The 26,353-nt window shown below is 42.0% G+C and overlaps 2 protein-coding genes across 2 annotated transcripts in view; both read left to right on the top strand.

Moving 5' to 3' along the window:
- efl1 (elongation factor like GTPase 1) overlaps window positions 1–26,353 on the top strand; it is a 348,687-nt gene that overhangs the window by 18,023 nt on the left and 304,311 nt on the right. The window lies entirely within an intron of this gene.
- Window positions 1–26,353, top strand: part of sh3gl3a (SH3-domain GRB2-like 3a) — a 35,060-nt gene that overhangs the window by 6,521 nt on the left and 2,186 nt on the right. Inside the window, exons 2-7 of the mRNA XM_071910798.2 lie at window positions 18,383–18,451; window positions 19,231–19,303; window positions 19,413–19,556; window positions 23,006–23,139; window positions 24,348–24,506; window positions 25,259–25,362. Coding sequence (XP_071766899.1) covers window positions 18,383–18,451; window positions 19,231–19,303; window positions 19,413–19,556; window positions 23,006–23,139; window positions 24,348–24,506; window positions 25,259–25,362 — 683 coding nt within the window. The remainder of the gene's footprint in view (window positions 1–18,382; window positions 18,452–19,230; window positions 19,304–19,412; window positions 19,557–23,005; window positions 23,140–24,347; window positions 24,507–25,258; window positions 25,363–26,353) is intronic.

Below are 26,353 nucleotides of genomic sequence, written 5' to 3'. Positions count from 1 at the left end.
TGGCCATTCTCCTCTGACCTCTGCCATCAACAAGGCATTTTCGCCCAGAGAACTGCCGCTCACTGGATATTTTCTCTTTTTCGGACCATTCTCTGTAAACCCTAGAGATGGTTGTGCATGAAAATCCCAGTAGATCAGCAGTTTATGAATTACTCAAACCAGCCCGTCTGGCACCAACAACCATGCCACGTTCAAAGTCACTGAGATCACCTTTCTTCCCCATTCTGATGCTTGGTTTGAACTTCAGCAGATCGTCTTGACCATGTCTACATGCCTAAATGCATTGAGTTGCTGCCACGTGATTGGCTGATTAGATATTTGTGTTAACAAGCAGTTGAACAGATGTACCTAATGAAGTGGCCGGTGAGTGTATGTTCACATCTCTGGGGATGTCAAGAAAAGCACGCTGACGCTCTAGTAACAGAACCACAGCTGCACTGTCGTGACGGCTTTTGCATCATGAGTCAATGATAAAGTCTGGAGTAGCTGCTTTTTGTTCTGGGAAACTGAGGCAGTTTTTGTGGCCTTTTAGAGGGGTAGAGAGAGGAGTAGAGAGAGGGAGAGAGAGAAAGAGAGAGAGGGAGAGAGAGAGAGAGGGAGAGAGGGGGGATAGAGGTGGCTGATATTTCTTTTGGTTTCTTGCTGTCCTTGCTGTAGGGTTGCTGTTGTTGCAATGTCTCTGTTACCGACAGCTGAGTGAGTGGCAATTGAGTTGCTAAACGGTCCCGCTCTCTCTCTGCCTTAGTGCTAGCTAGCTTTGAAAACTCGTCATATTCCTTGATGTGACTAACCTTCAAATGTCTGATGAGGTTCGTGGTGTTGAATTCTTTTGGTTGCGTTCCCCCACGAGGAATTTCCTTGGAACACACCTTGCAAATTGCAAATTTATTGTCTTTTTCAGACACCTGGTAGAACTGCCAGACCGGTGAAGCCATTTTAGCGGCGCGTAGAGAAATTGTCTCGCGTGTTTTGCGTCATCTGATCGGCTCTTCTGATCGGCCTTTATAGAGACCATAGATCAAACTATTTAGAACGAATATCGGCCGATAACGATCGGTGGCCGATTGACTGGAGCACCCTTCATTTTTTGCCCTGATTCTCGTCACTGCTACTTTAGGTAAAAGCTAAGATTAAAACCAAACTCCCTATTACTGGAATAGTCTGGGTTAAAAGGTGAGAGTGGCGTCTGGATCTGAGCTGCCAAATGTTTTCTTCATAGGTCAGGGTGCAAAACATCAAAGTGTGTGTGCTGTCATGTGCATGCACACAGGCTTATCACTTATCTTTTACCTGCTGTAGTAACATGGTATCACAGTAACCTATGCACCCCTGCAGGCAGCTACCATAACAGAAACAAAATGACACTAGATCGGGACGCAGCTGACCCCTCGGTGAAAAGAAACAATCCATCTTTAATGAAGGAGCGATGGAGGGACGGAGCCCGGCTCGCCTGGTGGTCTGGCAGCCTTTCAGCTCATAAACATTTCAGCAGCTCATCATCTGCATCACTGTGCGCCGCTTCACAGTGACGTGGCTCGGCCATTATCTGTGCTGTCGGTGCAGAATTAGCCCCTTTCATGTAGAGAGGCAGCTTTACTGCCATCGGATATCGTAGCTGCTGCCATGTCTTGTTATAGGATTTCCTCAATGGTATAAACTGATACCAAGAGCTGTTTTTGCACAGATGTATGATGTACAGCATATCTGCCTTGCTGAAGTGTCCTTGAGCAAGACACTGAATCCCTTCCAGCTCCAGGCTGACTGTTATGTGGTTAACCCTTCACTGAATCAGTGAAGTTTTATCACATAATTATTACATATCTCAATCGTGTTTGTCCAGTGACTCCAAGCTGATGGTCTGAGCGTATCTTGTGCCAGTAAAAGGCAACAGGCTGATACTTAATGGTGCTACGTGTAGCATTTTAACCTCAATAAATCAGTATTACATTAATTTTGAGACATTAGCATAATTACTGTAAACAAATAAGACCATTGGTGAGAAAATTGGCAGCCTCTACCGGCATCTACACTACATTTTACATTGTGTGACACCAGGTCAGATTTGATGGTTTTGCTTTATGGCACAAAAGCAGATTGCTTTATAGCACAAAACAGGAAGAGGGCTGCTGTTGTTTCAGCGCAGACAGGGCTGAAGCTTTCAGAGTTTCTGGCAATGGCAGATGGTGGAAGGAGTGAAAGACCGATGGAAAAATCACTTCTAACAAATTTATCCTCTTCTATAAAGCTGAAGACGCCAGGGAGGGGGAGGGGGAGGGGGACAGGAAGCAACAGGGTTTATGGGAAATGTGGTCATAATTTTGAGAAACACTAGCACTAACAATACCACTGGTGCGAGACAGAGAGTACTGATTGTCTTGATTGTGGTCTCATTTATTTATGGTAATTATACCACAGTATCACAATTTGACAATGACATGCTAAATGTAGCACCTTTTTAAAGTTTAGTCCTCTGAATTGATATCGGTTATGGAAAACGTGGTATCATGCATGCCCACTTTAAAGCTGTCATTATGATCTCTTCTATCACAAACGCCAAGCGGCCCGACTGAAGGAATAATAATTGCATCAGTTCTGGCCAGAGCTCGTCAACTAACTGCACAAATGATGGTAATGGACAAGTGTGTCCCTGCTCTGGACGAGCCTCTGTAATGAGGCAATTACCTGGGATGCCAGATTTAAGCCAAGCATGACGAAGTAGGATTAATCCAATAATGTCATGCTGTCTGATGTTTTTCTTTTTTTGGAGAAAAGATTAACACGCTTGTAATTGACTGAATAACAGGCAAAGTTCCCTTCTTCCCCACCTTTTTATATAGCTTTACTTTCTTCATCCAGCACTTGGAGTTTAATGGCCCTATTTTCGTGCTGACGCAGATCAAGCGCAGCGACCTTGCACTGGCAAAGAGGTAATTTCGGTAATTTCATGGCGAGCCATGACATCGCTTGTGCTGAAAAGACTGGTATCAAATTTTGGCATCAAAAATTATGCTTGCACCTCCACCTCCTCAGACCACATCTTAGCGCAAATGCTGGCATTTCATGCTATTTTGTGCCGTTACTTTGGGAAGACATAACCCAACTTTATGTATGTCATCGGACAGGTATGTGACACACCAAATTGATTGGCTATAACTCAGCAGGCTATTCCACACAGCCTCTACGTTTATACAGTGCAAATCATCAGGTGTACAGGAGCATGGATGGTGACATTCTCCATATCCTCATCCAAAAACATTGGGTTGTCATGGGTGCAAACAACCACACACGTTGTCTCCTTTCCAACAGGTTTCCCAAAAGTAGTGCCTGAAGTGTTGCATTGTTTTTTATTGCAGTCTCTGCTGTGCCACCACTGCACCACCGTTGTGCTAGCACCTCTGGTCACGACATTACCAAAAATCTGTTTGTCACACCCAAATGAGCCAGTGTCGGGAACTTGAGCTTGCACCCTGATTCATGAAAATAGGACCCTAACTGTTTTTTTATCGGCAAGCTTGTCAATAGGGGCAAGTTCACTGAGAATCTTAGAGGAGATGGTTTTGCTGCCAACAGACTAACGGCCTTGTTCTTGTTTCACTTAGATTCCCTGAGAAAGAGCAACGGTACAGGGTTTCATATCCTGCCTTTTCTTGTAGCCCAGGGTTAGGTACAATCTGTCTGGCTGGCTTGGTGGAATCCACCAAGAACACCGTGTCTGTCTGCTAGACTGCTGCTGCCTCTTCCTTCCTGCACACTGCACACTGTGAAACTCGAACATGAGAAGAAAGTTCCACCCACGGCTCAACAAATCTGAATATGCTCCTCCACACACACGCAGACTGAAAGCTGTGGTTCCGTGTAAACACGCCACAGCACTCACAGTGACAGTGCTGGCCAGATAACTGTGTGTTTGTGTGTGCAGTACATGCTAGAAGAAAGGCTTCTTTCATGGTGTTATCAAGCCCAGGGCCTCTCAAACTCATGTCATCTTTTCATATCATAGACCCCTCAAATCGACACATATTGGAGATCACAGACCCCCATATGTTAAGATTTAGTCCCAGGGACCCACATGGGAAGATTTTTGTTGCTGTTGATGTAGTCGTCACTGTAATTGAGGCGATAACAGTGATGAGAGTGAAAGCTCTGATTAGAATTGTCATTCTTATACCTTCTCTAATTGCGATATTTTTTAGTAAATTAAATCATGCTGATATTTAAGTAGGCTATTCCTGATTTTGCTGGGGACACCCTTAAAAACCCTCAAGGACCCTTAGGGGTCCCCGAACCCCACTTTGAGAACCACTGGTCTAGCCAGCAACCCTCTCCCAACACTGATCTGTGTCATTGAACTGGGTTTGGAACCAGCGATCTGCCTCGCCTTTTATTGACCCTATCAAATCAATGAAGAGCAGCTAACTGATGAGGGTTCATTGCTCTTATTGGACACACAGTCTCTGTAGCTCTGTTAAAGCAGCAGATTTCTTATTTGCTTTAAGGGAATGGAATTCAGGGCAGCCTCGGTATGCACGGCTGCCTTGTGTAATCTCAGTGTGTCCAAGGTGATGTCTCCGCTACCTTAAACAAATCTGCTATCCCCCCTCCCCTTCACTTCATATATGGCTATCTTCTCCAGGGACAGACAGTCAGTCAGACAGCCAGTCTGCGGTTTTTCATTCCGTTCGTACAGATCACAAGGTTGTTGTTGCTGCATACCCCTCAGTTAATTGTTAAATGACTCTAATCTAACAGCCTTTTTAGATTCACCTCTTGTCACGTACTCCCAATGTCTGCATGTCCTGAAAAGGTCTTAAAGGTGCTCTGTGTAGCATTTTAATATGATAAAGCATTACCACATTCATTTTGAGACATTAGTGTAATTTCTGTGAACAAAAGATACCATCACTGAGAATACTGGCAGCCTCTACACTGCATTTTACATTGTGTGACACTGGGTCGAATTTGGTGGGAAATCTGCTTGAATGCTTTATAGCACAAAGGAGACTGCTTTACAGCACAAAACAGGACAAGGGTGCGCAAATGGAGCTATAATGGAGCTTTCATTGCCAGAGCTTTCTGGCAATGGCAGATGGTGAAAGGAGTGAAAGGCAGATGGAGAAATCTCTTACAACATTTTTATCCTTTTCAGTAAAGACAGACACCAGGGAGGGGGAGCGGGACAGGAAGCTACAGGGTTTATGGGAAATATAGTCTTAATTTTGAGAAACACTAACACTAACAATACCGCTGTGTGAGATAGAGGCTACCAATTATCTCAACTATGGTCTCATTTGTTTATGGTAATTATACCAAGGTATCACAATTAATTTGACAATTTCATCTAAATTCAAAGCTTTAAAATCCTTCAGTACTGTTAAATACACCCTCTAAGTCCTAAATTCACCCTTACAGGTCTCAAAAATGTTGCGGTTTCTTTTGAGAAATCAGCCCAGTCATGCAGACCTATATTTTGATAGGACTGCAGTTTTTTTTATCCATGTTCATTTCAGTGGCAAAATTCAACTGATATTTCATTCTAACCTGCATTAAAATGGTCTTAAAAGACCTAGATTTTACTTGATGAAACGTGTAGACATCCTGGTGCTTGAAATTTAACATAATTTTGCTAATTTAAATCCACGTCATAATACTGTACCATTTGTTTGGACAGGGTTTTAGCTGGAAATAAATGGGCGGCTCTTGTTTTCAGCCTATCCCGTTACCACCCGACTCTGAAAAAACAGGCTCCAGTTCAAAACAGCAGGTTTCATTCCAATAGTAACTGCTTTTTGTTGTGTGCACACATGCAATGGATATCAAAGATCTACACACCCTTTGCAATTACAGGTAAAGGCAAATTAACTTTGTGAATCCTTCTGGAATATGATTTTCTACATCTTAACGCAATTACAACCCCCAAATTTCTGGTGTGCAACCAAGGTGTTTTAGTTTCCCAATTTTAACGCATTGTCAGAAATGAGTTGCCTTTTGCATTAACCTTTCTGGTTACTATATCTAAGTGAAAGTGAAGTCTGGGTTTTCAAGTCTCAAGACAATTTTGAAAGAGCGTGCCTGACTTTTGATAACCACTGTATACACACACCTCTCTTTCCAACCACATGAGGAAAGTCAGCACTGTTCTGTCCCCTCCCATTGCTCCTGCCATGCAGCTCCTTAGGGAGACGCATTAAAACAACATGGCTCTGTTATGACACACACACACACACAACCAACAATAATCCTGCGTACGTGTGTCTAAGCCAGTGATTCACCTACTCGAGAGATTCCACATTCAACGTTCTGAGGGGAAACTGCTGTTTACTGCAACAGGCCTTGCGGTTTCACTCCCATGTCACTTTCCCTCCTCCGGCAGCATAACTTAGCCGAGGGAAAGTGTGATTCGTGAGAGACTGACAATGAGTCAGCGAACACCAAATGAGCAGCGCATCGGACTCTTGTTCTTCATTTTCTTTGTGACCTTCTGCATTCTTTTGCTCCATCCAGAGCCCGCAGGCAGACGGTCCAGCCAACCTGGAACGCCTCACAACTTGTCCAGACTAATTTCCCATAAGATCCGCCACCCTGAGGGGCCGAGGCGAAAAGGCTGAGCTGTACATTCTCTCACGCTGCTTTACAGTAATTAGAATGAATAATTATGAACACACTGCAGAACGTGTCCATCTGAATGAGTCGTTTAAAGTCCCCAGTGAAATGAACTCCCATTGCTTTTCCTTCCTGGTAAAACCTAACCTTAAAAACTCTGCCAATGGGGTGAGATGATTTCACTTGTTTCCAATGGAAGTCAAGATGTTTTCTTGAATCAAATGACATTATCTCAGTACTGAGTGATCTAACTTATTCTTCAAATTACATTGGAAACAAGTGAATTTATCTCTCCCCAGATCTTGTTTTAAGAAAATTTCTAGGACCCGATACTAGATTCATTAACTTATTAAGATGGACATTTTTTGCAGTGTAATCAGTGGGTTTTTCTGCTCCAGCCATCTCCTATACCCATATAAACCCTATGCAATACACATGTAGCATCCCTGCACCACTTTGCCATGTTTAACTGGCTGATTTCTCAGTTACATTGCCCCTTGAGTCGTTTCCTATGAGATATGTCCTATCTCGGGTCTCAGAGTGGGAGTATTGATATCCCATCGGTTTTGCCTGTTAGATGCGAATGAATGAGATGATAAAGGTGCCTCGCTGTTCAGTATTTGCACATCGTTGTGAACTCAAAAAAGGAAAAACGTGGTAACTCAAGGCCATGGCTATACTTGCTGCAGAAGAAAAAAAGGATAACTCGCCCATTCAATCTGTAGACTCTATAGACTCTATCGCCTCGTGAGTTGAATGATGCAGATCCCATGGCATGTAATGCTCTAATGTTATAATCCAGACCCGTATTATATGGTCCTTTGAATGACTGTGATGAAATTCATTTTATGAACGATGTTTGCGTTCTTTGGCAATCTATGTCTGTGTTTGTATTTATTTAGTGATTCCAGATGGTTTTGAAAAACATGTATATAATTTAACCTTTTATATAGTGGATTGATAATTGGATTAGCCTACATGGCAATTTTCTAATTCATGTTTGATTTATGGGCCCTGTAGACTGTTTATTTAGCCAATTTACTACTGTCTACGTCTATTTAACATTTCGTCCATGAATTAATTGGATTTATTAGATAAGATGTAATTCGATTTTTTGGGGATTTTTTTGTCATTTTTAATAAAGGTAGGAAAACAAACCTTGATATCTCCAACTATACAGACTGTGACAGTATTATTCTTTAAAAAGCAAGAGCTGTTGCGCGGCTGAAATAGGGCATCATAGAATTTCCCCAGTGCTAAAACCAATACAAACAGTCATGTGCAACATGTCAGAAATCAGAGCAAATGATTTTCTGAGCTCTCTCTCTGGAGGAAGATTTTTGTCTTAGTCACTGTTTTCCGCTGACCTCAAACACTCAGAATCAGTGTTATCACTGAAAAAGTGCATCTTTAATCAGCAGCACGGTCAACCTTTGACTGGCCTCACTGTGATCCATCAGCAGAGCGTAACATGAAGGGACTAGCGCCGCCATCGCTCACACTCTCCTCGCAGCTTGGCTCTCGGTCGCCGTTGTAGATTATGGTTAAAATATTTGATTACACCACTCATACTTCACTCCTGTCCAGAGTTTTCTCCAGCAGGGAAGATTGGCTGTGTGTGTGTTAACACCGCCATTCCTCACAATAGCCAGCCAGCTGCGAGGGTGATTCACGGTGGTGTGATAATGGTTTCTGACCTCCTCAGCAGTGGAGGCTGAAGCTGGAGTGATCTATGGGCTGGACTGGCTTGGGCTGGTTTCATTCCAAAATGCAATTTATAAAATGGATAGTTGTGCTACTTGTGAATCGTGTTCAAAGCAGTTGTAAAATACCCTATAAACAAACACCTTTGACTGCAGAACAGTTAATGATCTAATAGTATATAGCGTATAATATATAACTGGTGTAACTGAGAATCACCACTCATACCGCTACTTATGTGGCATTTTGTTAAACTACTGATAAGCGGCTGATAAGACAGGTGCATTTTTACATTAAAAGTCTTGGATAGTGCAGCTTTAAATTTAACTGATGGAGTATGGAAACTGGGTATAATATGGTAATATTCCATACTGCTGTATATTCGTTTGTGTATTGTATATTGTTACAGTGTTGCTGTGAAGAAATTTCAAGGCATTGTTTCAGTTGTCTGGCTGCCGGGTCATGGTTGAGTTTATTTAGACTAATCGGTGAGAAGGTGTGGTGAGAGGACAAGGACATTGTGCTTCTGTGTGTGTGTGTGTGTGTGTGTGTGTGTGTGTGCGTGTGCTCTCACTGCAGAGGAAGCTTGCTCCCCCAGGCCCATCTCCAAAGCATTGTGTTCAGAGTGCAGGAAAAAGGAACACGCCGATATACCAACATTGTCAAACAATCAAAGAAAATGACTGTAAATGGACGTACAAAGGAGATATCTTGCCGGTAGCGTTTTTGATCTGTGATTTAAAAAAATAAATCCCATCCTGGCCGTGAAGGCTGCAGCTCGGCTGGAAAGTCCCCGCGTGGCTGAAGCCCCTCGGCGGTCCGACCGCTTTCGCTTTCGGAGTGACTGTTCAGCCCGGCGTCCGCTCTCCGTTCACCGCTCAGGGTAATTGCAGCTGTAATGTGTGCGGTAGATTACATTGTGTCAGTCTGGATTAAGAGCAGGGTATCTGCCCTCTCATCTGCCGGGCCAACACCAGTCATTTGCTGCTCCAGCTGTCACCTGCTACTGTTGTGACGAATGCAACCAGCCCTGGAGCATGTCATGGTCTCGTGGTGCACTGCTGCTTTTTCTTTTATTTTTCCTCCCTCGCTTTCCTTTGCACTTAATTTGTGACAAAAGCCAAGCAAGAAAATCTTCACAGTGCCGTTACACTGCAGAAATATCCCTCTTATTCTGCCTTGTTTCAAGATACTGACACTTGTTTCTAGTTAATTCTTGAAATGGGTTAAAGCGCATTTGAAACAAGTCAAATTATTTCACCTCATTTGTCAGAATTTGTTTTAAGAGAAATAAGATTTTAAGACTGAACATGAGACTCAATGACTTGTTAAGCTGGACTGTTTTTTTAGTGTACCTGTAAACCCTTAACACAGGAGTTGTGGTACCTATCTGTTTTTCATTTCTCCACACATTTCATATTTCATTCATAGCAGATTCACCCCCCTCCGCTGTCCTAGAAAGGCTCTGGCAGCCAGATTGGGCTCATTTCCCCAGTCTGAGCCTGCTAATTTTACCCAGGCTCTGACCCACTTGGTGTCTACAACTCTCCGATTGCTGGTAACACTCATAGTGGAGCTGAAGGGAAAGTGTGAGCCTTGGGCACACACACACACACACACACACACCACCTCTCTTGTATGCCGCTCTGTTTGGGGTTGCCAGGTTGGCTGGGTAAAGCACCTGTCTTGGAAACAGGTTCATATCCCAGTAGTATTTTGTGATGTATTATTTTTGGGCAGCAGGGTTGTGTAAAGAGTAGGGAGACCACCTGACCTGGGACGGGAGGGGGGTTCAATATTGAGATTTTTAGTAAATTCTCGCACTTTTACCATTAGTACATACCAATAGTACTCGCAGTATATAAGAAATTTACAATGAAACTCAACTTCTTTTATAGGCACAGTGGATGTTTTAAAGGTTGCAGCAGAAGAGTACAGTCAAATTTTATGGTGATATTCTAATCTAAATGCACTTACTGTAGCAGCCACTACTAACACACCATTTTAAACTGTTTCACTTTATCATACCACCCTCTGCATCATGGGTTATATACTGTATTTTGCACACATTGTCCTCAATCTTATGAGAAGTAAAGTTGGTCCTTTCTCATTATAATGTTTTGCGTTTTATAATGTCTTGGTCTTACATTTTGTACATTTTATTGCTTCCACAGCTCTTTAGACACTATCAAAGCAAAGGCTAAAGCCCAATGTCCACCAGATGCGGTACGGCTCCGGCACGGAAGCTGTGTGTGTGCCGGAACAGACTCGCTCCCGCGCGGCAGTTTCTACCGCTCCGTTCTTTTTCCGCGTCTGGTCTATTTTTGCCGGATCCGCTTGCGTCTGACAAGCGTGAAAATGCACTTTATTGACTTGCGGGTGACGCATACAACTCAATCAAATGCGTGCGGTGTACATTGCCTTCCGTTCCGGAGCCGTTGCGATCCCGTGCCCCGGCCGTTCTGCTTCTGTGCCGCATCTGGTGGACATTGGGCTTAACTCTACTCTAAACTCTGACATACCTAACATTGCACACTGATACATTCTGAAGTGGGATAACCCTGATGAATGGTGCAGCAGTGTAAAAGGTGCAGAATAAGTCCCTGCCGGGCCAACTTCTGGCTAGGACTAAGAATAGCCCTGATCTAAGAATGATTTAAGTTTAAAGCATAAATGAGTATATTTACACGCGCACCAGTACTCCCATTACTGGGAGTAAAAAGCTTAAGGCAACACTTCGATTAAAACGTTTGGTTCAAAGTAACGCAATTTATGGATTCATTTAATAGTCAGTCCAAATTTCTAAAGTAACCAACGTGAGAACCAGCTTTCCTTTCACTTTCTCTTTCTTTCTTGTGTGCATGCGAACATATCAGAATTTTTTTTCTGCGTTTCTTTGCATTTTATTTGTATTTTGTCTTTGATAGCTATGTCGATCGCTGTGTTGATGCTTTTGGTGACCTTTATGACATGCACAGTTTAAAAAACCGAAAGATTACGCAGAAATCTAGGTGTGATTCTGACCTTACTTCGATTAAGCTAATCAGATAAAGGCGTTTACGTGGCAATGTGTATTGTCGGAGTATTGCATTAATCAGATTAAGATCGAATTAGTGTACATTTGAATATACTCAATGCTTCATATGTCTTTTTGAGTTAATTGCTCTTTTTGCTCCCTGTATGAATGAAGACCATTAGAATTGATCAAGTAAATAAAACATCTGTACAGAAACTTGAGACAAGCACTAAAGTCTGCTCAAGGGTGTAATGAAACACAGGAAAGCTGCACTGTGAAATTCAATAGACTTGAGTTATTTGCTTGGGAACGAGCGGTCACTGTTGTTGTGGTCTTGTTCTTTATGACCCATTTAATCGCACTAGCGGTTGTGCTTCCTTTTTCTGCCTGTGCTTGTGCCACTGCTCATTATACTGTGTGACCGCTACGCACACACAATAACACACACAGAATCCCTGCTGTTTTCCTGCCATACCCCTCCCCCATCCTTTCCCAGTGTCCCAGGCCTACTGTACATTGTTTTGCTGATGCAGTCTCATTGCTTACATAAGGCCCGGCTCGTGGGCCGCTGGCAGCGTAGAGCGCTGACTCCGACGCCGCTGTCGTCATTTACCGGAGTAAGACAATGCGCCGTGTTGGAGGTGACGCTCGTCGCTCACCACCTTCTCTCCTCACACTTACTCATCCAAGGCTGAACGCTTCATTCATCACCAATCGGGATATTAACGTGTGAGATCTTATATAAGGGTTTTATATCATTGCGATGGAAGGGAGTTAAACCGTTCACAAAGATGTAGACGTAGCTCCACTGCTGGTTAGGGCTTCACAGTTAATTGTCAAACAAATCGAAATAGCAATATTGTAAGAGGCTGCACATATTCTTTTTCAGATGAAGAATGTTTGAGACAGCCCCAGAATCCCTGGTCAATAAACCACAAATTTGGAGATTATCTTTCATTATGTTCAAAACAAGCAAATTGTAAGTACTGAAAAAGAAGTTGGGAAGAGAAAGCTCTGGCCACATGTACAGCAATTCATATCACACTTGCAAAATTCAGCAAGCAGTGTAATCCCTGTAGGGAAATTCTCTTTTCTCCTCCACAGAGAGGTGAGAGGTCAAGGTCTGGAGCTGGTAGGGACTCAGTGTGTTGTTCCAGGACAGAGGAGGATCAGCGGGGCGGATGCTTACTGACATAGGGGCTTGAACCCAACTCCTCTGGTTGAAAGACAGTCTCTTTAACGTCATTCAAATAATTTGAGTGAATGAATCAGATAGCCAAATAAATATGGTGTAGACTAGAGGCCACTAGAGAAGACACCACTAGAGACACTAGAGAGAGACACCAGAAGCCACTAGAGGGTTTCTAGTGTAATTGTACAAATCCTCTGTGCTCTCTCTGGCGTTGTTTTGTACTATCCTCCTGTAGCTGCTTTTGGTAGCAGTTATGTCGTTATCAAAGCCTAGTGTGGGCATACTTCAACAAAGTAAAGGGCGATCTTGTTCAGTGTAGTTCAAGGTGCCGTGGCTTCACAACAGTGCTGTCATTTGTCACAGTCATTTCAAAAACGCATCCAGCTATTTGTACCAGCCAGGAAGACGGACCTAGCCAAACGAGCGTGACAACATTTGTACAAACTCCTCAGAAGTGTGAAGGCGAACGGAGAGAATCTCTGCCTTCACTGCCAACACGATTTGCTAAAGATATGCAGCCATTCAGTACCATAGACAGCAGAAAGTGATGGAAGTGAATCTTTTTGTACATTTTGACATGCACCTAGACCATGTACTGAATAGTTCAGTCTAAGAAATTGGACATAATACATCATTAGTGTGAGGCCAAGGTGCTTTGGCTCTGCAAATCGTTTTCATAGCTCTGGTCTCACCTATCCTCTCCTCTCCTCTCCTCTTCTCTCCTCTCCTCTCCTCTCCTCTCCTCTCCTCTCCTCTCCTCTCCTCTCCTCTCTGTCTAATTTATTGGCTCATTTGGTCTGGATGCTGCTGATACCAAGCATTCATCGACTCTCAACCAGTACTGCTCTGATCCATCAAGAGCTTTATGTGTGTGGAATGTTGATAGTGATAGCTGATAGTGTTCTGTAGCCCAGCAGGACACATTCAACAGAACCATAAAGGCGATTTATCAGGTTTAATTGTCAATGCCCAGGTGAGATTTGCAACACAATTACTTTGTATGTTAAAGTGGTCGCCTAATCCTCTAGATCTTGTTAGGTTACTTGTTAGGTGATTCATAACCTGGACACAAAGAATGGTGCTGATTGGCCCATAGCGGCCACTATAATAAATCCTCAAAGTCTAAGGCTCAGACCCGCCGCACTGTCAGTCATACAGATGTGAAACTTGGTACAGATATGTATCTATATGAAAATGTTGCAGATTCTTATGTGAAAGGTAAGCAGACTATACAGCTGTTATCATGTAGACTATCTGGTATAACAACATGACTGACACTGCACTCTTGAGGCTCACTGGATTGCAGAGCACAACATGATTTGATTTCCGCCTTTCAGTGTTTCCCTGAGAATCCCCCGGTGAATTGGTGACTAATTTTAGTTGTAAATGACGTGCATCCTGCCAGATACGACTGTTCGACCAGAAATTAAACCTCAGACTTCTGTATTGATGCCAGTTAATGACTCAGGAGTCATTTCTTAGAATCGACAATCAGCAGGCAGTTAGAGGCCAATCATTTTCCAGATTGGTCTCTCTCCCTTACGAAACTGCTGTGGATGTTTACATGACCTTATCACACAATTAGAGACTGGTGTTTCCTACCTTGTAGATGCTATTCAGTCCCATTCATGATATTGCTCATCATTTCTGATATCAAATCCAAACTTCAGAGATGTGTAGATTTATGGGTCGAAGATATAAGCATAAAATAGCAGTATAAAAGCATACAATATACATTTTATTTGTGAATGAAAATCAGAGAAGTTGAATCTGGAGAAGTTGGGTTTGTTTAGATTGGAAGTCCCGCCTTACGGCCCTGCTCCACTACAGCCATCGGGCGTCAGCCATCGAAGGAATGATTCCTTTACCAGCAGTGAAAGATGCTTCACTGCTCGCATTGCGTCCGCGTTGCGTTTCGTCCGATGGCTGCGTCCAAGCTACAAAATCGGCGAGGTTCAATTCTCGATGGCTGACGCACGCGTTCTCCCGCATTGGAATAAAGTTGAATTGATTGTCTTCTGGTGAATCCATTCAAAAGTCAACGCGCTCTGTGGAGCAGGGAGAACGTCACGTTGGCGCAACGCTGGTAGTGGAGCTCTAACGTTACACAGCACTTCTCACCAATCGCTAACGTCCTGCATGGTTAGGCCTTCAAGCCGTTCATCTGTCATTCCACAATTCGTCCCACAAATTAGTTGGAGCAACCGATAACAACAAGCTAGTTTGGTCTCTGCTACGACGCCGTTTTCAAAAGTTTAGATAATTACGTAAAATGCAGGACATCTAAAATATTTATTTCATAAGGGAGAGATGCCAATCTGGAAAATGAGGCCAACTTTCACCAACACTGAAGGAATCCTTTAACCTCTACACCGGGGCTCTCAAACCATGTGCCATGGAGCGCCGAGAGTCTGCAGGTTTCCATTCCAACCAAAGACTACAGCAGGTGATTTCACTGATTAGCACTCCTTCAACCAGAGAGGAGGAACTAATCAGTTGGTTGAAAACCTGCAGACACTCAGCGCTCCATGGCACATGGTTTGAGACCCCTGCTCCGCCCCACCAGGGCCGTGGCTAACACTGTTACCCTGCTCTCTGACACCTCCTTTTATTTCAACCCAGCGTTGACATTTTAATTAAATCCCTTCATCTTTAGGGACGGCTGACGTTAATGTCACGCGCGGTATAATTCTCTTTGCATCCCATTGTAATTGTCTTTCTAAAGGTTTCAAAAAGCAACCCGCATGGTTCGATTGTATATGGCGCAGAGCCTTTTTATAGGGTGGCCCAGCAGTTAGAGAGATCATCCCATAAGCGGAAAGGTCCCAGGGTCGAGCCCCACAACAGCCATGTGTCCTGATGAAGTGTAATTGAGCCGGATGCTTAACCCCTACCTGCATATTCATTGTAAGTTGCTCTGGGTAAGAGAGCCAGCTCAACGCCTGAATGGTAATTTTGAATTTGCTTATTTATTGTGCTGTCTGCTAATACCGAGCCCCTGGATGTAATGTCTATGGGGATCTGCACGTACATGATTAACACTAACACCATATGAGGCGTTTAACGTGCCTGGTGACTGTCTGCACAGTTCAGACCAGACATGATGACGCAAGTCTCTCTCTGGTTTGGTCTCCGGTTCCTACTGCTTCCTAGTTTTCTGTCTACTGAATCTGCTGCTAGTGAAGCTGCTAATTGGACTTCTTTTAGCAGGGCTGTGTCTGTGCTGGAGCGCCCATCAACACTGTCTGCACTATATTTAACCTGCTGCCAGTGCTGCTGCACCTTTTCCAGCTACTTTGAGCTTTGTTAAAACGGTATGGATGAAAGATGTCGACGTTTCAAAAGGGAATATCACTGGATTTTGGCTTTGAAATGTGGTATTCCTGCGCTGCAACAAATGTCCATCTTAAATCATTACTCTCTCGACAGAATCTCCATTCAAAATGAAGATTCTGTCCCGGCTGTGTGTGGGACCAGAGCTTCGCCTGCCTGTTGCTCTTGAACAGAGACTGGTATCAAGATAACGTCACTTAATTCAAGAAACTGGTGATGTCACACTGATGTTTCAATTAGGGAAAGAAAGATGAAAAAGGAGACTTAGACTGCATCTTGCATTGTTGTATATCCCACCTCAGTCGGGACTGCTGAATCACTCCCAACCTTTCATCACAGACTGCACCTCATCCTCACCTCCCTGTGGTTTTCCTCTTTTAACGGCTCTTACTTTTGCCCGCAGTCCTCTAATTTAGATCTTTTCCTAGATCTTGCCATTGTATTTTTTCATTCTTTGCACTTGTTCTGTAGGCTCCTTATTATTATCCTTATTACGGGATTCACAAATGCGTTTTCTTCTTTTCTTCACTCTGGATAAGAGCGTCTGCTAAATTGTCACCTAAACTGTAAATTGTAATAGCCTGCTGGTTTGGAGATGACTCATGGGAGAAAAGTACAAATTGCTGAAGCCTATTATTAGGAACTCTAACTTGTAATCTGCAAACTATGACCTTGTGAGTGAGTTTGGAGCACATAGGCCACTGCATTTACGTAAGAGAAGCGAGGCCAAGTGGCTTGCTAGATAGTGCAGTTTCGTCTTTTGTAATTTCCTTGTCTCTGTGTGATGAAAGGTGAACGGCTATCGGAATTTCCTCTGTGTAAGGACGGTTCATACAAGCCAATTCATGATTGTGTCAAATGTGTTCATGTGTTACACCAAAGCACTGTGGGCGATGACGGGGCAATAATCTGCCCTACTGCCTCTTTTTAATAGAGCACCCTATCAGTGTTAGCCTACTAACCTGTTCCCAAAGGATCGCCCTGTACTCTAGTTTCATATACTGAGTGAACTGGACTACCAAAGGAGAGGGCAATGTAACACTCCTGTCATCTGAAAAGTTTGTAATCCTCCCATTTGGATATTTCCAGTGCAGCTACATTGGAGTTGGATGGCAAAACAATGTTCAGCTATCTAAAACATCAATGGCATGAATGACTGCAATGGCTGCAGAATGCAATGCATGTTTTATCATGTATAACCCACAGATGAGTGATGAGGCTTCCAAGCTGTTTATATGGCCATATGCCCACCTTTGATTAAAAGCAACAAGTTCATGCCCTTTCTCTGGGGGTTATCGAAAGGTATTCTGGGAAATGTAGAAATCGCTAACTGAAGTAGACGCAGATGAGGCAGGTTGAGGGAGAGTGGGTACACCAGAAAGGTAAATTACAACAATTAATCACAAAATAAGTCCTGGAATGCATTGAACATCACAGATTGATGAGATCTAACAGTGTAAGAGGAACTGAGGATGGATTTGTCCTTTTAACTCAGACTGTTGTAGAAAATGAACTCAGTGACTGGCCTGCAGTCCAGCCTTCTCTACCCAACTGGACGACTAGCCTAAATATTTCAGCATTAGCCCACTGCTTGTAGGCACAAAATGTTAATCCTCTTTAAACCTGCTAAGGAATGGTCTCAAGGCCACACTCCTGTGTTGGACAGGCTTCTTAAAACCACGTGCCAGTCGCATCCGGTCTGCTTTTCTCAGTGCTTTGCAACAGACTCTGGGCACGGGTGTAAGATCGGGTCAAATGTTGTTTTGCAATTATGTTGACACATACTGCAGTTGCAGTTCGAGTTGTGATATAACTTTTGAAGTCTACTTTACTAGTCTACATTACTATTGAAATCTTTTCAGTTATTCTACAATACTTTATTGTTGGAAAATGAAGTGTGTCTGCCCGATGTAGCTCATTCTTGTTTTTGTTATTACAAGAATGAATTAAGAAAAATCAATTTTATAGCCTCTGCTATATTGATATTGCATTTTTTTCCCATTCCAATATGAATTTGGTGTCCTGTTTTGCCCTGATGTTTAAATCTCCAATATGGATTGCAGGTTTTCCTGTGGTTATTGTAAGTGGCTATGCAAGCTCCACTGCCTGTGGACTGTGTCGTCTTGCTAAACCCCCCACTGGCCAGGCCAGAGTGACTCTGTATGTATTAACTGACTATATGAAACTGCCAGTGCTGTAGTACCACATCGATTCCTTTTATGAATGGCTGCTGCTCGCCCACAGCTCCACATCCTTGATATCAATGTGCCATATGAAAGATGACACATCAAGAATCTAGTTAATGTACCATCAGGGTGAGTGGGTGTACATACTGTATCTACAGTGAATCAGATGCATGGCCTGCATGGCAAATATAGTGAACGATAGACATGGAAACAAAATGTATTTGTTTCAATACTTAAACATTTTAATGCATAATGTTGTTTTCTCTTCCCTCCCCCTCTCCCTCTGTCGCTACACTGCATCCTCCAATCCTCCCTACTTTTCTCTCTCTCTTTCTCTTCTCTATCTCTCTGCAGCTACTCAGTGAAAAGATAAGTGGAGCTGAGGGGACGAAGCTGGATGAAGACTTCATGGAGATGGAGAGGGTGAGTTTGAGAGACTTGAGACCTCTGATCCACTCTTTCAATGCCATTGCGGGACACAACTACTTGCTGGATTTTTGGTTTGTGGTTGACATTGCAATGTTTGGTTTGCTGTAAATCATGAGCTCCAATGCATCACTCACTAAGTGCACAGGTGGTAAGTGTGAAGAAGCCGATCAGGAGCAACCAAAGTCTGCGTCTTAACAGCTTCAAACAAGTTCAGATGCATGAGCACATCCAAGTTGTTTATTTGAACCATCAAGTCGCTTCAGTGGTTATTCCCATATGATGTGAATGCAGCATTACTCATCATTAAAGTTTATAAACACAAAAATAACCTCTATTTGAACAATACAAGGGTTTAGCTGTGAAAAAGCTATTATAAAAACCTATGATGGACAGAAATTTGAATCAAGCCCTAGCTTTTGTTGCTTGCTGAGGATATAGATTAGGGATGTACCAAAAGTTTGCAGAACAAAATTCTTCTTCTTCTTTTCTCTTTTGCATCGTTTGAATACTAGAGAGTGCAAAGCTAGCGAGTTTTAGCTTTGGTCATCACACTTCCGGTGAGTCCAGGTTTCAGAGGTCTTAATAACGTAGCACAGCATATCTTAAAAAGTTTTAGATTTAACCTGTGAGCCCAGTATAGTGTATTGATCCGAACCGTTACCTGAATGTACCGTTACATCCTTAATATAGATTGAAAATGAAATCATCATGAAATACTCAAACACTGCTGCGATGTCCCTGTTTTTCTAACGTTCTTGTCTTGCCCCCAACAGAAGATCGAGGTCACCAACAAGTCAGTGTTCGACCTCTTGTCCAAAACAACAGAATACCTCCAGCCGAACCCAGGTAAAGCAGATGGCGTTGGAATCAACATAGTTCTCCTCATAGACCCTCTCTTTCTAGAGCAAGTCTCGTATTTAGTGTATTTATTGATTTGTTCTGCGTTTGGCTGCAGCCTCCAGAGCCAAGCTTGGCATGCTGAACACGGTGTCGAAGATCCGAGGGCAGGTGAAGACCACCGGCTACCCCCAGACTGAAGGCCTGCTGGGAGACAGCATGCTGCGCTACGGCCATGAACTGGGAGAGGACTCTGTCTTTGGTACTGTATCAGAACTCCCATGCATCATACATACACTGGCTATAAAAATCATTCGCTCCCCGTGACTTTTTGCACGTTTTCTTGTGCCACAAAATTTGCTCAAAATACACTTATGAGGGATTTTTTGTCCGGAATCGATGCAAAGCACTTTCACAGTCGTTATTTTCAGTACAGTTTCTTCATTGACCTCCAGAGTAAAAATAGAGAAGAGAAAGTGCACTGATAGGGAAACCTCTGTGCTTCTATATATAATGACAGAAGGATGATAGTTTGGTTTCATTGTCTTTGAAACCACAGGAACTGGAATTAAATGTCATCTTTAAGTAACACAGGCTCACACTGTGCTCCAAACTGCACCCTAAATTCCCATTAAGATGTATTGAAGAGACCTGGTATAAATAAATGCATTTTGAGTTCATTTTGTAACATTAGGGAATTGACTCACCTGGGCTAATTTTGACGTGATTTTTGCAGAATAGTCATCTTGTTCTTAGTAAGGATTTAATAAGGAACACAGCATTTTTCTTTTTATTCCAGGACAATTCCACTCTATGAAAGGTTGTATAGCAACCCTATCGCTACAACACAAACAATCACATACACATGCTTTCTCTGCTTGTCTCTGTCTGAGGTCATGTGGGAAACCCAGGTCATGTATTTGAAGGCAAGGCAACATTTTACAGATTTTATAGACGTTGTATCATCCCCTGATACACACATTTCTGCACACACTCGCACAGCCATCCTCTCTCTTCCACTTTGCAAAAATGTCCATTTTAACAAGTCATTTAGTCTCCTAGTCTTAAAATCATAATTTTTCTTAAAACGTGTCAGTTTCTGCCATTCCACTTGTATCCAATGCAGTTTCACTTGCTTCGAAACCTTCAAACAAGGTGGAATGAAAGATCACTCCACCTGTATTGCAACAGTTTGATTTGCATTGGAAAAAATTGAAATTATCTTGCATAAGATGCATCTGCGCTCACACAACCTAATGTAGATTTGAATTGTTCAAATTCACATCCCCTTGTTCTTAGGCATGAAGTCGGTTGGCCTGCAGCACTCATACCAGTGTGTATATCACAGGGAGAGAAATAGTCTGTAAACCCTCTGTGAAAGGGGCCAGAAGAGAGATACAAAAAAAACAAAGTTTACAAAATTGATGGAAAAGCAGCTATAATTGATGTGACATTTGAAAGTTTATTTGTCCCTCTGTTCTACCTTTTTGCCTTTCAGTATTTCAGGAGTAGACGCAAGCTATACAATTACAGGTTCCCCCACTATGTCATGGAGGGGGGCAGCAGGTGGGTCAGCCTGTGTTGGCTCTGGTCATGACAGCTCAAATTGATTTGGCATTTCTACTTTTCTGACTGAGCATTGAAAGAGTAAATAGGGAGGTAGAACTCAGATAAATGTGAGCTTGGCCTCAGTGAGGACAGGTCGGCCCTCCGGCAAATTGGGAGCAGAGGCACAGAGCTGGACTTCGTATCGGAAAGTTTATGTGCACTATTAGGCAGGATGTGAGCTGATTAAACGCATTTTTCAGAACATAAAATTCACTTAACTATCCCTTTCCGCTCCATACTATCTTCCTGTGTAGGTCTTTTAGCTTTGGTGCTTCTTGAAATATACCATCTTTATCTTTCTGAGGCTTTTCACCCTACATAAAATGTGAAAGCTGTGTGTTATTTTATTTCAAAGATGTCTATCACATCAATGCCATCCAAACTGATTATAGGCCTAGACCAGATCAACTGAATACAAGGTCATCTTGCTGATTATGTGGGTTTATTAAATCACAAATCCAGATGTAGCCAATCGGACTCTATTCAGCCTAATTACCTCATGATGTATCGACCTCATTTCAAGTATTTGAAAAACAGGTAGGCTATATTTGTCTGTGCATGTTAGTTATTTGTGTCTAATTTGTATGTACAAGCTCTTTCAGTAAACTATATAGGGGCACGCTGAGATAGATGGCAACCTCAGTAGACCTATACATTTTCCGCAGCAATGTTGAAATGAAATGAAATCCTACTTTCTGTTTTGTTTTGTTTTTTGGGGTTTTTTGGGGGTTTTGTTTGGGGGTTTTTTGTCAGAGAAGGCATCATTTCAAATCCTTACCTCAAAGCATGTAGAGCTATTTTCTATTCCAAACCAAGGCCTGGTTTTAACCCTAACTATATGAGGTCACGAGGTGACTTTGCCCATCAGGTGCCTCTGCTCTGCTGTCCAGCTATATTGTAACTCAGTTCTGACCCCTGCTGGACACTGAAGTCCTACCTGGAACTGAGGCTGCAGCTTCACAGAAGTAAACATGAATGAGCTCTGTAGCTTTTTTTAGCCATGTTCTCCCTGTCTGTACAACATATTGTTAACACAGACAACATACCCATTAAGTGACAGGAACACAAACACCAAAAGTAGATCCCCAGTAGATCATTTGCTCCGGTGCTCCATGCTAACACTTTAGCATACACTATGTTGAGTGATAGTAGGACACCAGCATTATCCAAAGTAAGAAGACCAACCTTTTAAAGTAATAAAAAGTGGTTAGTGTTTTTTTAATATGGCCTGTAGATTCATACATTTTAAACACGAAATATCATGAACTCAATATAGCTAATGTAGACAGGTTTATTTTTTGAACTATTTCACATATTCATCCCTTGCGTAGTGATTTTAAGCTGTACACAGCTGTCTCCCATCACCCACCACCTTCACTTCCTATGGAAACAGGGAAGCAGTCCCTGATAGTTCAAAACATCGCTATTTTATATATATATATTTTTTTTATATTTTTTTATATTTTTATTTGTATTATATTCTAATTTATGTTGTTATATTTCATGTACATTTTAACAAATGTCTAGGATTTGTAAAATGGTCTTTGAACATATTTTCTATCAGAAATAAAGTTAACTATTATTATTACTGAATTAAACAGTCCCCCCCCCCCCCCCCACACACACACACACACACACACACACACACACACACACACTCGTTTACACAAGATAGTACGTTGTGGCCACGACCTAGATCTTGTTCCCACAAGATAATAAATTGTGGCCATGAGATAGATCTCCTTCCCACAAGTTAAAAAAAACAGGTTCCATACAAAACTGTCAGATTTATATAATTTAAGATTACTTACCATTTAACATTAGAGCTGCTCCAAGTTCTCATATTCTCACTTTTGAGATAATGCTAGTCGCCTACTATCAGTCAACATAGTGTGCCAAAGTGTTAGCATGGAGCACCAGAGCTGACGATCTACCGGGGACACTTGGATGATTTTGGTGTCTATGATCTCATCACTCAACAGGTTGACCAACAAGACAAATCTACCTGTGTCTTGCGGTGTATTGCTTTAAAATGAGTTTGTATGTCACAGCGCTGAGGTGAAAAGCCCCCTGCTAACAGACTGGTATCTCTCTGCCCCTCAGGATGTGGTCTGGTGGATATGGGTGACGCCATGAGGCAGATGGCCGAAGTCAAGGACTCCCTGGACATAAACGTCAAACAGAACTTTATTGACCCCCTGCAGAATCTACAGGACAAGGACCTCAAAGAGATCACGGTACATTACAGTAGCCAGTAACCACAATAAAATCATGTGATGAAACAACATCACAACAACACTTTAATAATTAAAGAGGAATACTACTTAAAGAATTTAGTTATGTTTCAGCCTATGTTTTAGGATATTTGAATTGCTTAGTGTTTGTGAGCGTGAAGAACTCTGCTCCAAAGCCAGAAAGTAGGCAGCTGAGACCGGGATCTGGGATCTTCTCAAGATGTCCAGCCTGGAGCTCCTATATCTGTGGATTTACAGACTTTATGGCTTTATTCAATGTTTATTTGAGCTGTTAAAGCCAAATAGGCTTCACTTTATTATGTCTCTATCAGTGCTGAACAAGAGAATGAACCCATATTTATTTATGAAAAATTGCACCTCTTCAGGGATTTTCCTAATCTGTGTATTTATTTGGATTAACCTGTAAAGTTCATACCAACTGTATGATGTTCAACTCAACTTTTGAAAAACATGACTGCTGGCATGAAAGTAAACTCATTATGGAATGGGATATAAGTTAGAGGCTGTCTTGAAACCTTAACTTAAGTGCATTGAGAATGCAGCTATCTGTATTGTTCAGATAATGATCAATGAATATTAGAGAACATTTTTTCTTCAGAATATATTAGATTAGATGACACTTGAATGTTTCCAATGGAAAAAGTGGGTGCTTTGCAACAGCAAATAACAGTATGCAGCAAAGAAAAAAAACAGGGTTATAAATAAGAAGAGAGCCAATGAGGGTATTTAACACAACACAACCACCAATTACGACATTGAGTAAAAATACATGAATGAAAATATATGAATTACAGCTTGTTTGGTATGTGTGTAAAAAAACAAAAAACAAACAGTAGTAGTGCATACTGATACAAAGTAAAAGGAACGTAAAATAAGTGATAAATGTGCTATATGAACATATATTCATACATCAAATTATGAGAATATATGCAAAATTAAAATGTAAAGATATATGACATATAAAGCAAATGAAAAACAAAATGATTTCCAGCATATATACAGGATGTGCAAAATGTGCGTTGTTCCAGATCATATCATACATATTCAGATAATACAGATTCAGATCATACATATGTGCAGATATATACAGGACATATGCAGAAAAATCTGGAACATGCCGACGTGTTGTAAAAAAAAACCTAATATATATATAATATAGTATTTTGGATTGAACCTGTTCCTGTTTGCAGCACCACCTGAAGAAGCTGGAGGGCCGCCGGTTAGACTTCGACTACAAGAAGAAGCGTCAGGGGAAGATCCCGGACGAGGAGATCCGCCAGGCGGTGGAGAAGTTTGAAGAGAGCAAAGACCTGGCAGAGAGGAGCATGTTCAACTTCCTGGAGAACGATGTAAGAGAAACTTATAAATAAGATTGGAGCCAATGGGGTTATTAAACATAACGCAACTGACGATTTCAACGTGTAAAGAACATATAAAGTAGAAATGTGTGAATGAAAAGATATGAAAAAATATGAATTACAGAATTTTGAGGATATGCTAAATAACTGCAGTAGACCATACTGAGACAAAGAAAACAAATGAATAAAAAACCTTTATATATGCAGTATGAAATTAGTGAAATCTTCACAAGTTATAGATATAGAAAAAATATCAAGATTTATTTGAAATATACAAATGAGAAAATATGGTAGTATGAAAATAAAGTAGTGTCTAAGCGGGTAGATGTGTGTTGTAAAAACTATTCACCTTATCAAATATATTCAATTTACATATTAAGATAACATGTAGAAAATGTGCAGATTTGGATGTATGCATTGTGAAGAGACAGGTTTAGACGCTATTTTAAAACATACTGATCTCCAGCATATGGTATGTCACATTATTATACAAGAAAGAAGGTTCATAAATTTGTTTATATTTATTGCATTTTGAAGCTGTAAAAGGTTTACATTGGTAATCTTACCCTGAAGAGTTAAGAATGGTTATGAACAAAGGAAAAATGTATTTTCTATTTATAAGTCAAGCTCAGCATGAGCCATAATGTAATATGCTGGTGACTGATACTGGGATTTTGTGTCATTTAACCTGTAAGACATGTGGGTGTAACGTGTGTGTGTGTGTGTGTGTGTGTTGTTGATAGGTAGAGCAGGTGAGCCAGTTGTCAGCGTTGATTGAGGCGGCGTTAGAGTACCACCGGCAGTCGTCTGAAATCCTGGAGGAGCTCAGTGGCAAGCTGCAGAAGAGGTGAGAAGGCTTCACTCCTGTACTTGAAGCCATATTTCATTTTGCTGTAAGTTCTCAGTTTTTAGTGCACACGCCTCTGTCGGAGAATCAGGTAGTTTCATTCTGCCGTACTTTTCAAGAAGTAATTTCACTTGACATTGAAAGCCTGGATGCCAGCGGTGGCAGCAGATCCCCGGGGCAGCTAATGCCGGAGACTGACTCCGAGATGTGATTGCTGAAAAGGGAAAATATTCTGGGGTGTCCTGCTCACAGAAATAGAATGAATAGAACGGCCACTTTCTGATTTGTCAAGGTAATTTCTTTTGGTACACTTAAAGATGGCTGCCATAGAATGTAGATGTCATGTCTAGTCATGGAAATGAGCGTTGGCAGGACACAGGAACTTGGAATGCATCAGAATGTTAAGTTAAATGATGCCATGCCCATAGTAACACATGATGTTCCCCGAGTCTCATGCACCAAAGCAATGCTGATAATGCTGAACATTATCAAACACTCCGTGGCAGCCGTCTTGAGGTGTACCAGTCAAATGACCATTCAAGAGTGTGGATTTGATTAGGTATGGCCCTTCTATTCATTCCAGTTCTGAGGTCCTGGTGGCTCGCCCGGTCATTGTGGCTTCTGTCTACCCCACAACCCTTTGTCCCATATTATCACACCTTTATCTCTCCTGTCTTGCACACTGAAAATCATGCACAGGGCGAATAGAAGTGAGAGAATAGTCAGAGTTTATGTGTGGTGAACTCTGACCTGCAAATACACATGGCCAATCAATAGAAATGCTGCTTCAGATATGTTGACCACTGAAAGACAGTCCGACATGGAGGAGTCTCTAATCGTGGAAATGTCATATCATCCAGTATTGTACATCAGTGCTCTAGCAGAGGCTCCTCATCCTCTTGAGATAAGATAAGGTAAGACAGCACTTTATTGATCCCCTTGGGGAAATTCAGGACCCTGGACCCTCAGACCCTCTTCTTCTAGAGCAAGT

Source organism: Centroberyx gerrardi, chromosome 1 (assembly GCF_048128805.1).
Source record: "Centroberyx gerrardi isolate f3 chromosome 1, fCenGer3.hap1.cur.20231027, whole genome shotgun sequence".
Lineage (NCBI taxonomy): Eukaryota > Metazoa > Chordata > Actinopteri > Beryciformes > Berycidae > Centroberyx > Centroberyx gerrardi.
This window is presented reverse-complemented; position numbering and strand designations above follow the sequence as displayed.